Genomic DNA, 13269 nt, shown 5'->3' with positions numbered 1-13269 from the left:
TGAGGGGCAGGGTCCTCTCCTCCCCCCACTCCCACCGGGTCCCTCAGGTGTGCTCCATCAGGGCAGGTCACAGGCCACGTCCAAGGACCTGTCCCAACCCGAACAGTGCAAGGGGCAGCTGGGCCAAGGGAGACAGGACCTCAGGATCCTGACGACCCTTCCCTGCCCGGCCCTTGCCCCATCTCAGGCCTCAGGCCCAGGCCCTCGCCGCCCTGGTTCCGTACCTGCCAGGGCTGGGGCTTCGAGCTGCGGGAAAAGGGGGGGCGGGGCGCTGAGCCTCGGGCGTGGGCTTGGGCCTGGCTCCAGGGGCGGGGTCTGGCTCCGGGGGCGGGGCCTGGCTCCGGTGGAACCTGCCTGCCCTGCCCTGGCGTTTCTGCCCAGTGCGCCCCGAGTCCGAGCCTGCGCCCGCGCCCGAGCCGGAGCCGGAGACTGGAAGCCCCTGTCCATGGCTGAGTCCCCGCGCCGCGCCGCGGGCCGACGACTGCAGCTGCCTCTGCTGTGCCTCCTCCTCCAGGGCGCCACCGCCATCCTCTTTGCGGTCTTCGTCCGCTACAACCACGAAACCGACGCCGCCCTCTGGCACTGGGGCAACCACAGTAACGCGGACAATGAATTTTACTTTCGCTACCCAAGTGAGTGCGGGCGAGGGTACGGGGAGCGAAGAGCCCAAGGTCCGCGGTGTCTCGGGCGTATCTACCCCAGGAGGGCAACCCTCCGGCTCCGAGGAGGGTGCCCCAGATTTATAATAACACCCCTGCGCTGGCGTCTGCGGGCCGCCATGCAATATCTCATGTAGTCCACGAAGTAGACGATGTTGGGGAAACCCAGCCGGGAGGAGGTTACGTGGCTGGTTAAGGTTCGGGCTGTCAGAGCCCAGGGAGCTGGGATTCAAACCCAGATCTGAGCTTTCATTGCTCCCTGTCTCACCTCCCAGTCTGCCTAATTGGGCTTTGCAGGGCTGTTGCAGAGACCGCCTTTCCAGGGCCTCCACCCTGATCAGGGCTGGGGAGGTAGGGAGGGGTGTGCAGAAGGTGCTAATGGCAGGTGTTCGCTCTGAAGGCAGCCACTCAAAACTGGCCCTTCCAGAGTCAGAGAGACAATGACACGACCACTGACCACAGCCACAGAGCAGCAGCCCCCAGCCCTGAGAAGGAACCATGGCAGGGTCATCAGCCCATTTCCTAGGGGTGGAAGCTGAGGCTCAGAGGGCTTGTGACTTGCTCATGATTGCCCATCAGGGGAGCCGCAGAGCGGGAGCTAGGACTCAGGCATCCCAAGCAACACAGCCCACCTGCCTGCTGAGAAGGCCCAGGAACCAGAGGGTTAAGCCTCTGCCCCTGCTGGGGTCAGAGCTTCTCCCTCAAGGTTGGGGGCCTCCTCTTGCAGTTCAGACCCTGGGCAGCTGGGACCAAAGATATCAGATCTCCAGACTTCATCACTACTGCTGGGCAGGGCTTCTCTCAGCCTCGGTTTTCCCCATCTGGGCAGTGGGGAGAAGAATGGCTCAGTTTGAGAGATGTACATTCAAACAAGGCCCAGAGTGTGAAAGTCTTCTGTAAAACCCCAGGCTGTTATTACCCTGCTTTTCGTATGCTGAGCTGGTGGCAGACTGTCCCCACCTGACCCTCTCCCAGTCCCAACCCCGACACAATGAGGTCCCAATGCTGAGGACATAGAGGGTGAGATGCACCGGGCCTGAGCAAGAAGTGCCAGTCCCCAGCCCCCCAGCCGTCCTCCCTCCAGTGTTTCAGGTCAGCCCTGTCTGCACAAGGTGAGCCATAGAGGCTGGGATGGCAGGCTCCCAGGTCGTGTATTTGCCCAGAGAGGTAGAGGGAAGGAACAGCCCCTAGGCTGAGAGAAGTAAGCTCTTGTCCAAGGGTCTGACCTGGCCGCCTGCCAGGACCCCACATTTTCTTCTCCCATGGGCCTCACTCAAGGCCTCAGCGCCTTGCTTGTCTCAAAGTTCTCCCCGAAACCCCCCAGGCTGTCGCCCCTCTGCTGCAGTGGGGGGCTCTCCTGGGACACGCAGCTCTCCCTGGGCTGCAGTAAGAGGAGCGGAGTGGGGATCCTACCTCTTTGCTGCCCTAGCTTTCTATCCCTGTGGACTTGGGACTCTGGTGTGGGGGAAGGTCGGGGTGGAGGGAAGTGTGAGGTCTCTGGAGCCTGGGGCTTTGATCAGCCGGGTCTTCCCCTGCCCCTGAGTCCAGGGGAAGGGGTCAGGGCCAGAGGGAGGTGTAGCCACCGCCCTTTGGTTCGGGAGATGAAAGGGAGCTCTGCAGCTGGTCTTGAGCTGTGGGACTAACCAGTGCCCAGGACATGGCTGCTCCGAGGGTCTATCAGGCCTCGCTGCAGGAAGGGCCCTCAGAGCCCATCTGGTCCACTCCCCTCAGATGTGGAGAGACAGCCAGAGAGGTCATGGGGCTGCCCAAGATCACACAGCAAGTTAGCCAGGCTAGAGCCAGGTCTCTTGGCTGCCCAGCTGTCCCATGAGGCAAGTCACGGAAAATAAGAAAGAGGAGGAAAGACAGGTTGGCAGCCGAAACCACGGGAGAGTCTAAGGAAACAGTATAGACGGTTCCTGCGTCGCACGCCTCTGAGACCTTACCTTTGGGGAGTGGGATTTAGGATAGATGGAATCAGGATCTTCTTGGAAGATGCGGGAAGAGGGATGTGACCTCTAGCAGAAGAGCACGGCAGGAGGAAGCAGAGTGTGAGAGGACGCGGACTCCCCAGTTCACCACTCCCATTTCTCTACTCCCCATGTTTATAGCCCCACTTTACAGATGAGGAAACCAAGGCTCACAGAGATTAAGTGGCTTGTCCGTGGTCACACAACCCAGCTTTAACTGTCCCCTTGTTCCTTGTTATTTTGTTCAGGAGCCATTCAGTGGGTTGGGGAGGGGCAGTGGGGAAGGAGGGAGGGTAATGGGTATCTCTAGAGGACTTTTATCTTCTCTCCAACCAAAGGCGCATGGGTTTGGTGGCCACAGCAATAGAGAGTCTGCAGAATGTTCCCCAGAGAAGATTTCTTAATGTTTAGACTCCAGCTGAAAGGTCAAGGGACTGAGTTTTGATTGAAAACAAACCCAGGGTGGGAGATATAAATATTATTGCCAGTTAACACACGCTCCGGGGCAGTTCCTACGTGTCAGGGGCACGAGCCCAGCGACCCAGCCACCTTTGCCATCCTGCTGTCCTTGGACGAAGGAGCAGACATGCCATCCCATTTACTGTTTGCACAAGGAGAAAAGAAGCCAGACAGCGAGGCCTCAAAGAACTTAGGTGGCAGGCTGACTTATAGGTGATGCTTCTCCTTTTCTGTTGGGTTTTAAGATCTGAGAGGGAAGAGAGAGCTGGGTGATTTGGGAGTGCACAGGGCTGGAGAAGTGGCACGGTGTTGGGGACATTTAGCAAGGCCAGTGGACCCCCAGACCCTTACTCCCCTTGGCAGCTGGGGGGGGGGCAGCTGAGAGGCAGACCTCTACTTCCAGCACCCACCCAACCCTCCACCTGGGGCTCTCGAACTCGTTTCCTGTCAGCCCGCACCCAGCACAAAAAAGCAAAAAAGTTAGCTTCTCTCGAGGTTACGGATCGCATTCTATGGTTCAATAATACATTTCTGGCCTATCGGTCCTTCTTCAGATGAAACAAAAAGGTGACCGTGATTTTTTTCCTTTATGATCTGCCTCTTTCTACAAGAGCTTTGAGGTCATTCACAACAAAAACATGACAAGTAGGAGAAAAGAAAAGCAGGGAAGCAATACGTAAGTCATGAATTATAGTAACCAATAACAAGTGCCTCCAGTTGTCCCAGCTGCGATGCCAGTATGGCTCCGAGCTTCCAGGCGGCCGAGAGAAAAGGGAAATGCGATCAGTGATATGTGTTCTCGTGAGAAGCTGGGAAGACTCCCGGGCGTGGTTCTTCGATTCTTTGACGTCTGTGTTGCACGCTCTGTGAGGGCAGGCACAGTGGCTGCTGCGGTGGCAGCCGTGTCCTCAGAGCCTGGCGCCCCAGTTCGCAGTGAAGCTCTGTCACGGGAATGCGGGGAAAGCATCCGGGTTCCCTGGGGGAAGTGACATCTGCTAGCGCTAGGTTCCAAGCGAAGTTTCTCCCACGGAGCAATAAAAGGACAGTTTAAGGTCAGAGCTGACCCTGTTTCTCAAGAGCTCCCTGACACTGTGTAACTTCTAGCAACGCTCCTGGTACTCCTTCTCTGGCATTTCTCACTTAAAGCCAAAGATACAGCGTGGAAGTACTCTAGACAGAGCAGGGCCAGGCTGGCTGAGTCGCACCCCTGTTCACGCGGGGTGGGGGAGGGGCACAGAGCAAGGTGTACCAAAGGGAACCACGGCATGTGTCTCATTTCCAGATCGCGGCAGGTGATCTGTACTAGCCTCGTCTGTTACGCGTACACCACAGAAAGCACGCAGAGAGGCTCCAGTCTCCCTGCCCAGAAACCTCATTGACACTTAAAAAAATTCAACTAATTCATCTATAAAACTAACATACTCAGATTATAGAAAGAAACGAACGAAAAAGCAGAACCGTCCTTCCCCGAGCCTCCATATGGCACAAATCCAGGGGTGACCGTCGGCACTGTGTACCAGCAGCCCCACCCCTCCGTTCCCTTCCTGTCCCGGAGGAAATCTCTGTTCACAATTAAAGCTACTTCCAAAAAATAAATAAATAAAGCTATTTCATAAATTATTTTTTAAAAATTTAAAATCCTCAATCAGGGTGCCTGGGTGGCTCAGTCGGTGAAGCGTATGCCTTCCGCTCAGGTCATGATCCCAGGGTCCTGCTTCTCCCTCCTCCTCTGCCATTCCCATCCCCCCACCCCCCACTCATGATCTCTCTCTCACGCTTTCTTGCTCTCAAATAAATAAATCTTTTAAAAAAGCTAAAATCCTCAAAATGGAAAGGTATAGATTCTGAAGTCTGGGGAATGGAGGTGAGACATGGAGGAGGACTTCCCAGCAGAAAGGGAAAACTGGACGAAGCCTGAAGAGGGAGACGATTTGGAGCATGGAGGGGCAGGGACCTTAGCAGGAGAGAGCTCGGGCAGGACTTGCCGCTGGGCGGTGCAGGAGACCCAAGGACAGGCCAGAGAAGAGAGCAGAAGGCTCTGCTCCCTGGCTGCACGGTGGGAACGGCAGGGAGGGTCTGGGTCCCACTGCTCTGAGCCGGCCGGCTCTGCACCGCTGACCCAGGCCCGGAGTCCCCGCCACCGCTGGGGAGTTTCAGAGGCTCGGCTCCGGCCTCCAGGCAGCCCTGGCTGGTGAGAGCTGCCCCCCAACCCCCGGCAGGGCGGCTGATGGGAGGGGTGGAGGCCGGAGCCGCTCCAAATGTCCCCTGCAGGTTTCCAGGACGTGCACGTCATGGTGTTCGTGGGCTTCGGCTTCCTCATGGCCTTCCTGCAACGCTACGGCTTCAGCAGCCTGGGCTTCACCTTCCTCCTGGCCGCCTTCGCCCTGCAGTGGTCCACGCTCATCCAGGGCTTCTTACACACCAGGCACGGGAGCCACATCTGTGTTGGCGTGGAGAGGTGGGCAGCGGCGGCCTCCTGGCTCCTCCCCGGCCCTGGTCTGGCCGGGAAGCCCCTGCCCGTCGGTGGGGAGCCAGCCCCAGCCCTGTCCTTCAGTCGGCTCCCTGTCTCCAATGCCTGCCTGTTCCCGCACTCAGCCCCATGCCCATTGCTCTAAGCCCCTTCTTACCCAAGGGCCCTTGGAAAAGGACGGGGTTCAGGATCTGGGTCTCCCGCCCCACGTGGGCTTTACTCTGCACGTCGCAGAACCTCCCTGAGACTGCTTTCCTCATCCACGAGCGAGGCCACGGGAGCCCTCCCCACTTACCAGGGAAGGCCCAGATGCCCAGGCTCCCTGCCTCCTGCCCTGACGTGGCCCCCTGGGGCCACCCTCGCCTGCCCCCCTCACCCTTGCGACCTGCCTCCCCAGCATGATCAATGCAGACTTCTGCGCGGGGGCTGTGCTCATCTCCTTCGGCGCCGTCCTGGGCAAGGCCGGGCCAGCTCAGCTGCTGCTCCTGGCCCTGCTGGAGACCCTGCTGTTCGGGGTCAACGAGTTTGTGCTCCTCAGTCTCCTGGGGGTGAGTCGGCTGGGGCTGGGGTGGGCTGGGGTGGGGACGGTCAGGGCCAGGCCCCGAGCAGGGAGAGCGTGGGGCCGGGGCGGGGGCTGCCCTCCAGCTCCAGGCCACCTCTCCAGGTGAAGGACGCGGGAGGCTCCATGACGATCCACACTTTCGGGGCCTACTTCGGGCTGGTCCTCTCGCGGGTGCTCTACCGGCCGCAGCTGGAGAAGAGCAAGCACCGCCAGGGCTCCGTCTACCATTCTGACCTCTTTGCCATGATCGGTGAGGCCTGAGGCTGCGGCGGGGCGGGGCCAGGGAGGACCTCCAGGCCAGGTCTCAGGGTGCTGCCTGTGGTCCTTGGGGTCCTGCTGGGAACTCCCTGCGGAGACCACCAGCTCTGTGCTCATCATCGTCAACAGTTTGTTGGACAGGTTCTTGGAACTCAGCCCCGGGGTACACACCACGTGCCCCAGACCCGTTCCTGGGGGGCCTTTCCGGAACAAGTCTAACTGCACCAATCCTTGTTTAAAAACCCTCAGCCCTCACCCCAAGTCAGAAGCGAGACTCAGCCTGGCGCAGCCGCCCCCCCACTCTCCCCATCTCCTACCTCCAGGACTCTGCCCCTCACGCCGCCCCCCCCAGGCGGTTTCCCAGAAGCCTCTGCACACCGGGGTGCGGGGAGAGGCCCTGGGTCAGTCCCGGGAGCAGTCAGGTCTCTCTGCCAAGCATGAGCCTCTACCTTGGCTTCTGCTCCCCTCTCTGCCTTCACAAACGGGGCAGGGAAGGAAATGGAGATTTTACTTTTTTATGGCCAAACTGCCTCTTCCTACACTAAAAAGAGAGGCTGGTTTTGTATTTCTTGCTCACCTGCAGGTTGGTGGTGAAATGAGGTGGATGTTTTGGCTAGAAGTCCAGGGGCTCCCCCAAGAAGGTGTGCTTCCCCGGGAGGCCTACACCCCAGCTCTCCTCTGTCCCCCTCCTTCCAGGCAGGAAGCCCTGCCTCTTCCTGACTCCTGCTCGCCCCTCGGAGGACACACGTGTAAGCGTGTGAGCGTGCTGGATCCCACAGCAGACTGTGGGGTTGCAGGGAGAAGCGACATCGCACACTCGAGACCCCTCGGGACAGAGGGGCAGTCCCTCAAGCCTTCTTGCCAGGATGGCCCTACCCTATGGGGTCCCCAGCCTTCCCCTCACCTTGTCCCTTGGCTCCGCCCCACCCTCCGGGACTGGCCTGGGAGCCACGCGCGCGTAGTCAGGGCACGCACAGGCCATCCGTCCTTCCGGTGCCCCAGAGACGGTGGCCCCTCCCGCTTGCTTGCGGGGCCCGCCTCTCCGGGGGGTGGGTGAGGTTTTAAAGCCCGTGATTCCCCTGATATGGATATTAAGCTCCCAGTTTGGTGCCTGACATGTAGCACCCTTTGCCTGTTTTTATTTCCTTTTCTGATGCTTACCAAGAAAATGTCAAGCGTCTGTGGTCCTCAGGCGAGGCACTCTTCGTCTCAGTACCGTTAAGACAGGGCCTGGCGGAGCACTTAGCTGCTGCCAGGCCACGGGCTGCACACCTGCTACGCCTCACCTCACGTGGCCCTGGCTCGGGGAGGCATTGGCCCCACGTCGCGAGCGAGGACACAGAGCATGCTGCCTCTCACTCTGCCGGCCTGCCCCCCATTTAGGCACCATCTTCCTGTGGGTCTTCTGGCCCAGTTTCAACTCAGCGCCCACCACGCTGGGGGACGGGCAGCACCGGACAGTCCTCCACACGTACTACTCCCTGACGGCAAGCACCCTCAGCACCTTTGCCTTGTCAGCCCTGGTCGGGGAGCACGGCCGGCTGGATATGGTAGGGGTGGAGGCCTCGGGGAGACCGAGGGACGGGGTGCGGGAGGAGGGGTCTGACAGCCGGCAAGGCCCGTTTTCCAGGGGAACAGGATGAGGCACAGGCCTGGGGCCGGGATGCACGGGGTCCTCACAGGAGGAGACCACGGGACAGCAGGAGAGCTAGAGATCAGAGGGCAGAAGGACTTCCAGAAGCAGGAGATGCCGCCGTGGTGGACGGGGTGGGGCTGGGATGGGTGTGTGATCTGGAAGTGCCTCCCGTGCCCCCCTCCCCTGTGCTCCCCCAGGTCCACATCCAGAACGCCGCGCTGGCCGGAGGGGTTGTGGTGGGGACAGCAGGTGAAATGATGCTGACGCCCTTTGGGGCCCTGGCAGCTGGCTTCCTGGCTGGGACGGTCTCCACGCTGGGGTACAAGTTCTTCACGGTATAGACAACTCCCGGGCCCTGGGCAGAGCAGGGGGCCCTCAGCGCCCTTCCTCCCACCTTTCCAACAGCCCAGGAGGGAGGGCCACTCAAAACCCATGACTCGTGTCCTGTCCTCCAGCCCATTCTTGAGGCGAAATTCAAAGTCCAAGACACATGTGGTGTCCACAACCTCCATGGGATGCCTGGGGTCCTGGGAGCCCTCCTGGGGGTCCTCGTGGCTAGGCTGGCCACCCACGAAGCTTATGGAGAAGGGTGAGTCCTCCCCATCCCTGACCCTCCCCAAGGTCATTATCCCCCCGAAATGACCTCAATCACTCTCTTCCTCCTTCCAACACAAAAAACAGTGTCTATTTTCATTCATTCATTCATGAATAACGGCGGGAAGAGATAATGACCCTTAGGATCAGTTTTGCACATCAGGGGTCAGAGGAGAGGCCAGGCAAAAGAGATCCTCAGACCGAGTCTTGAAAAGCATTTGGGTGTCTGCAGGCACATGGGGGTGAAAGGGTGCTCTGGGCTCCCTTGAGGTCCTTTTGCCGCTGCATGAGGCAGCGCGATGCCCTGGCGCCCTGACCCTGTGCTCCAGCCCCGTGTCCCCACCACCCCCTCTCCCTGCAGCCTGGACAGCGTGTTTCCGCTCATAGCCGCGGGCCAGCGCACTGCCACCTCCCAGGCCATGCACCAACTCTTCGGGCTGCTGGTCACACTGATGTTTGCTTCTGTGGGTGGGGGCCTCGGAGGTGAGTGACCTTGGCTGGGGGTGGGGGGCTGGCAAGAGCTCCCCAGGACGTAGAAGACAGAGGAGGGGTGTCCTCTGGGGGGAAGGGCCAATGGATCCCATCCCCCTGACATTCATTTGCTCACATAATTATTGAGCACCTGCTTTGTGTCAGGTATGGGGTGGGGTTGTAGAGTTCAGGGGTAACCGCTTCCGGAAGTGGGCACCTGTTCCCTCCTGGTGCCCAGAGGAGATGGGGAGCGGCTAGGGGCTGACTTGGGTCCCTCTCCAGTTCTGTGGCTTCCCTGTACTGCCCCCTCTGCCCACCAGAGGGCAGCCCGACCTCAGGCTGAGGCCCTGAAGGGGCTGCTGAGCTCTGGTTGGGCAGGGAATGGGGCGGGGGTGGGGGTGGGGGGGACACGACACACAGATCCTCCCACAGAGGCAGACTGCTCACTGATGCCGGGTCAGACAGTCCTTCCCGATGTCTGGCCTCGCTCCTTGTGGCTTTCAAAATAAAACCTATGATTCAGTGTCCCACCCCTCCCTGCTCTCCCCCGCCCCGAGATTCTCCTTCCCAAGCAAGTTTGGGTTCCTTCCCTCACTTAATCCTTATTTACTCAATAAACACTTTCTGCACCCCTCCTGGGGAGGGGGCCACAACAGCTCAGGAGCCGTGCAGCATCACGGCTGGGTCCATGACCGTCTGTAGGAACAAGTGAGGCGCTGGACTTCGCGGGGCCCTGCTTCCTTCACGCTGACCTGAGGGTCAGGTCCAGCTTGCAGGGCTGCGGTGGGTGCTCAGCAAGGGCCTTGCAGAGCCCTTGGCACGGGGTCTGGCGCACAGTAGGTGCTCCCTGAATCCAGCTGTGATTTGTCTGTGGCAGGCGTCCTGTGGAGACCTCGTGCCTCCCAGCCCCTCACACACCCTCCCCTACCACCACCAGGGCTCCTGCTGAGGCTGCCCTTCCTGGACTCCCCTCCAGACTCCCAGTGCTACGAGGACCGGGTCTACTGGGAGGTGAGCGTGCCTGCAGCCACTCAGACCCGAGCCCTCCCTCCGTTCCTCACCTGCGTCTTTCCTTCCTGCCTGCTCCTTCTCCTCTGGGGGACTCCAGCCCCCTGGAGGTACCCCTTCACCTGCTTCCCCACCCCTGCCCTCCAGGTGCCTGGGGAGCTTGAGGATGAAGCCCAGGGCCCTCTGCGGGTGGAGGAGCCAGTCACCCAGGCCTAACCTGCTTCCAGCCCTCGAGAGAGGATGCTCTCCTTTTAGAGGATGGTGACCGGCTGCTGTAGGGAAGCTCTTTTCTAGCTCCTGTCCCTCCTGCTGCAAGACAGGCTGAGTGTCTGTGCCACTGGGGACAGGGCGGTGGAAGGTGGGGAATGGGGGAGGCCACACCTGGCAGAGGTTGGGGGACACCTCACAGCACCCCCACCCGCCACCCCTTGGCCTGTTTAGTGAAGCCCCCGATGTGGCAGAGTCACAGTGAAGTGTGTGCCAGGCCGGCAGTCGGGCGATAAACACCACCCGCACCAAGGACTCCGACTCCTTTTTTGTGCACTGGGAACATGGGGAGCTCCCTCTGGCTCTAAGGCACAACGTTGGAACCTCGGGTGGGCTCGGGTGGGGAGGACCTCAGTGCCAACAAGCTCCCGCCTCCCTGGACACATGGCGCTCCCTCTAGGATTTCGAGTTCCACCAGGTGGGTGCCCAGCCTGGGCTTGCTTGCCTCCAGGGACAGGGAGCTCATTCTCTCCCAGAAAGTCTGTCTGTCCTGGGACCCCACTCCTGACTCGGGCGGACACCTGTGGGGCTGGGAAGGGAAGGAGGGAATTCTTTGCCACTGAGTCCCTGGAAGTAGCCAGCAGCCAGGCACCCCTTCTGCACCCCCCCCCCCCCCGCACCGCGTGAGTGTGAGGCGAGGGTACTGGGAAGGTCCCAGAAGAGTGGCGGCGGGAGTGGAGGCAGGCCGCTGGCCGCCTGACGTCTTATGACCACCAGAGGGCGCTCCAGGCCCGGCGCAGGAACTCGCGGCCCGGACCCTCCGTCCTCTCCCGGGAACTGGCGTCCTTCCTGGCTGCTTCTGCTCTGCTTGCCAGCATTCGTGCCCTGGGTCTGTGTTGAGTTCCAGCCCCCCTGTATGTCAGGCGGGTTCTAGGGCTTCAAATCTCGTGCAACAGAGAAGCACCCACCCAGGGGGCTGGAGAGCTGGGGCCCGTCCACCCTGACCTGGCCTTCCTCCAGGCAGGAGCCGGGCTGGACCACAGACCTCTCTCTCCCTCAAGACCAACAGCCATTCAGACCTAGGGACCCGAGGGGTTGGGGTTCCTGGGGCCTGGCCCTGGGTCAGGGGCAGAAAGCGCCCCCAGCGGGCTTCGACCTCACTGTAGGTGGGGGGACTGAGTATGGCTGCGGAAGGAGACCAAGCACAGAGCTGAGGGGAAGGGGAGGAACACAGATGGCCCTGAGGGACGAGTGCTCCAGGGGACCCATCCCTGCCCACGGGGGCCCATCATCGTCCTCCTTCCTCCACGGAACCCCCCATGGCTAGCCGGAGTGGGTGTCTTGTGGGGAGGCCCCTGAGCTGGGGCAGAAGGATGACTGACCAGATGGCAGTAGGGTCCCCTGTCCTGTCAGCCCCTGTGGGGAGGGAGGGGGCTTGGGGGAGAGTCGAGGCCACATCCCCTCTCCACCCCGTGGGGCATCAGCTCCCAGCCTTGTGCTGGCCAGGTCCAGCCACTGAACTGGAACCCCCCAGCAGTCCTCAAAGGGACCTGAAAGCCTGTCAGGAAAGAGGCTCAGCGAAAGGGCGAGCCCCTCGTGCCCTGGCTCAGTCTGGGCAGAATTTCTGGGCGCTGCTGCCAGCATTTCCCACGGATTCCTTCTTGATCATTGTCACATCTCCTCCAGGCTTGAAAACATGACCTGTTCCAGCCCGGGCTGGCCACTGCTCCCATTCGGTGGAGGAGGGCTTCTGGGAGGAAGGGACAACTGAGTCCTCTCTCGGGGAAGGAAACTAGCCAGCCGGCTTCCAAAGGAGGAACTGGGGGGTGGCCCACCCAGAGGTCCCTGCGGAAGGAAAGGCAGGGCGGGGACCACGCCACAACAGTGCCCTGGGACACATAGTTCCAAGCTCCTTCACCCCGACGGAGCTTCCCATGGCCTGGAGACAGTGCCGAACTTGGCTCAGGGGACCTGGTCCAGGGCTGAGCTTTCCCAAGTCAGATTCCTGGTTTGTCACTGCGTTTCTTCCTCTCCCTCCCGTACTGGGTCCTGAGTGCCAGCAAGCTGCTGGGCACCCCACAGCAGGCGCTGTAATGAAGCAGGCCATCACTTGTGGTTTGGGGATGGGGCGATGGGGGGGATGGGAGATGGGAGTGATGGGGGAACAGGGGTAATGGTCCCATCACTGCTGTCAGGCGGGGAGCTCAGCGGGCGTGTCTCGGGAGCCCCTCCTCCATCTTCCCAACAGCCCGGCTCAGCACCACTGGTCCCTGCACGGTGGCCCATCCATTCAGGCTGGGTCAACAGGCTGACAATGAGCAGGTCAAGGAGATGGCAGGGACAGGGGCCAAGGGGGCTCTTTCCTCACCCCTTTAGGACAATGAGGCCTCTGCCCCTCAGGGACAGCCCCTCTGATCACCACCATTATGACTCTCAATGCAGGACAATCAGATGCTTGTCCACTCATGAACTCTGTCCAGCCCCAGCTCCCGAGCTCTGGGGACAATGATGGACGAGGACACGGGGCCCTCGCTCTCCTCCAGGCCCCCACTGGTGGGGGAGACAGGCCGCACTGAGGTCAGCGTGGAAGCCCACAGGGCCAGGGCACTGAGGGAAGGGTTTCTGGAAGTGGCCACTGTGCTGGCTTCGCATAACTCTGTGTCAGCGGCAAGGGGGTTTGCCACAGGGACATCGGCACGGTTCCCCGGTGCCTCGGGGCCTGTGTGGCCGGAGCCTCCGGCCCCCACAGCTCCTCTGACCTCTGGAGGACCTGGCCTGAACTGCGCAGCCTGGGAAAGGCCTGAGCTGCGCCATTGGGATTCACATCACGGTGCGGGGCACCGGCTCAGGGAGGAATTAGACACGGCGTGGGTGTCCAAAGTGGGGGTCGTGGCTGTGCTGGGACAGACGGACTCGGCGGGTGCCCCGCCTCACCCCGTTATTTCTCTCCCACCGTCAGGACCCCTACCCGCCGC

At 60.9% G+C, this 13269-nt stretch overlaps 1 protein-coding gene across 2 annotated transcripts; it reads left to right on the top strand.

Annotated features, from left to right (window-relative positions):
• The first annotated feature begins 366 nt into the window (after positions 1-366).
• RHBG (Rh family B glycoprotein) lies at positions 367-10609 on the top strand. 2 transcript variants are annotated; one of them, XM_026485130.4, is made up of 10 exons: positions 368-632; positions 5360-5546; positions 5956-6106; positions 6223-6370; positions 7762-7928; positions 8212-8349; positions 8470-8603; positions 8970-9091; positions 10017-10090; positions 10235-10609. In XM_026485130.4, the coding sequence occupies exons 1-10, from the start codon at positions 446-448 to the stop codon at positions 10301-10303; spliced, it is 1377 nt and encodes a 458-aa protein (XP_026340915.2). In that variant the 5' UTR covers positions 368-445; the 3' UTR covers positions 10304-10609. The 2 variants fall into 2 exon arrangements, with proteins under 2 accessions (XP_057171480.1, XP_026340915.2); XM_057315497.1 differs by having other exon boundaries at positions 367-632; positions 10017-10609.
• The last annotated feature ends 2660 nt before the right edge of the window (positions 10610-13269 follow it).

Source organism: Ursus arctos, unplaced genomic scaffold (assembly GCF_023065955.2).
Source record: "Ursus arctos isolate Adak ecotype North America unplaced genomic scaffold, UrsArc2.0 scaffold_2, whole genome shotgun sequence".
NCBI classification, from domain to species: domain Eukaryota; kingdom Metazoa; phylum Chordata; class Mammalia; order Carnivora; family Ursidae; genus Ursus; species Ursus arctos.
This window is presented reverse-complemented; position numbering and strand designations above follow the sequence as displayed.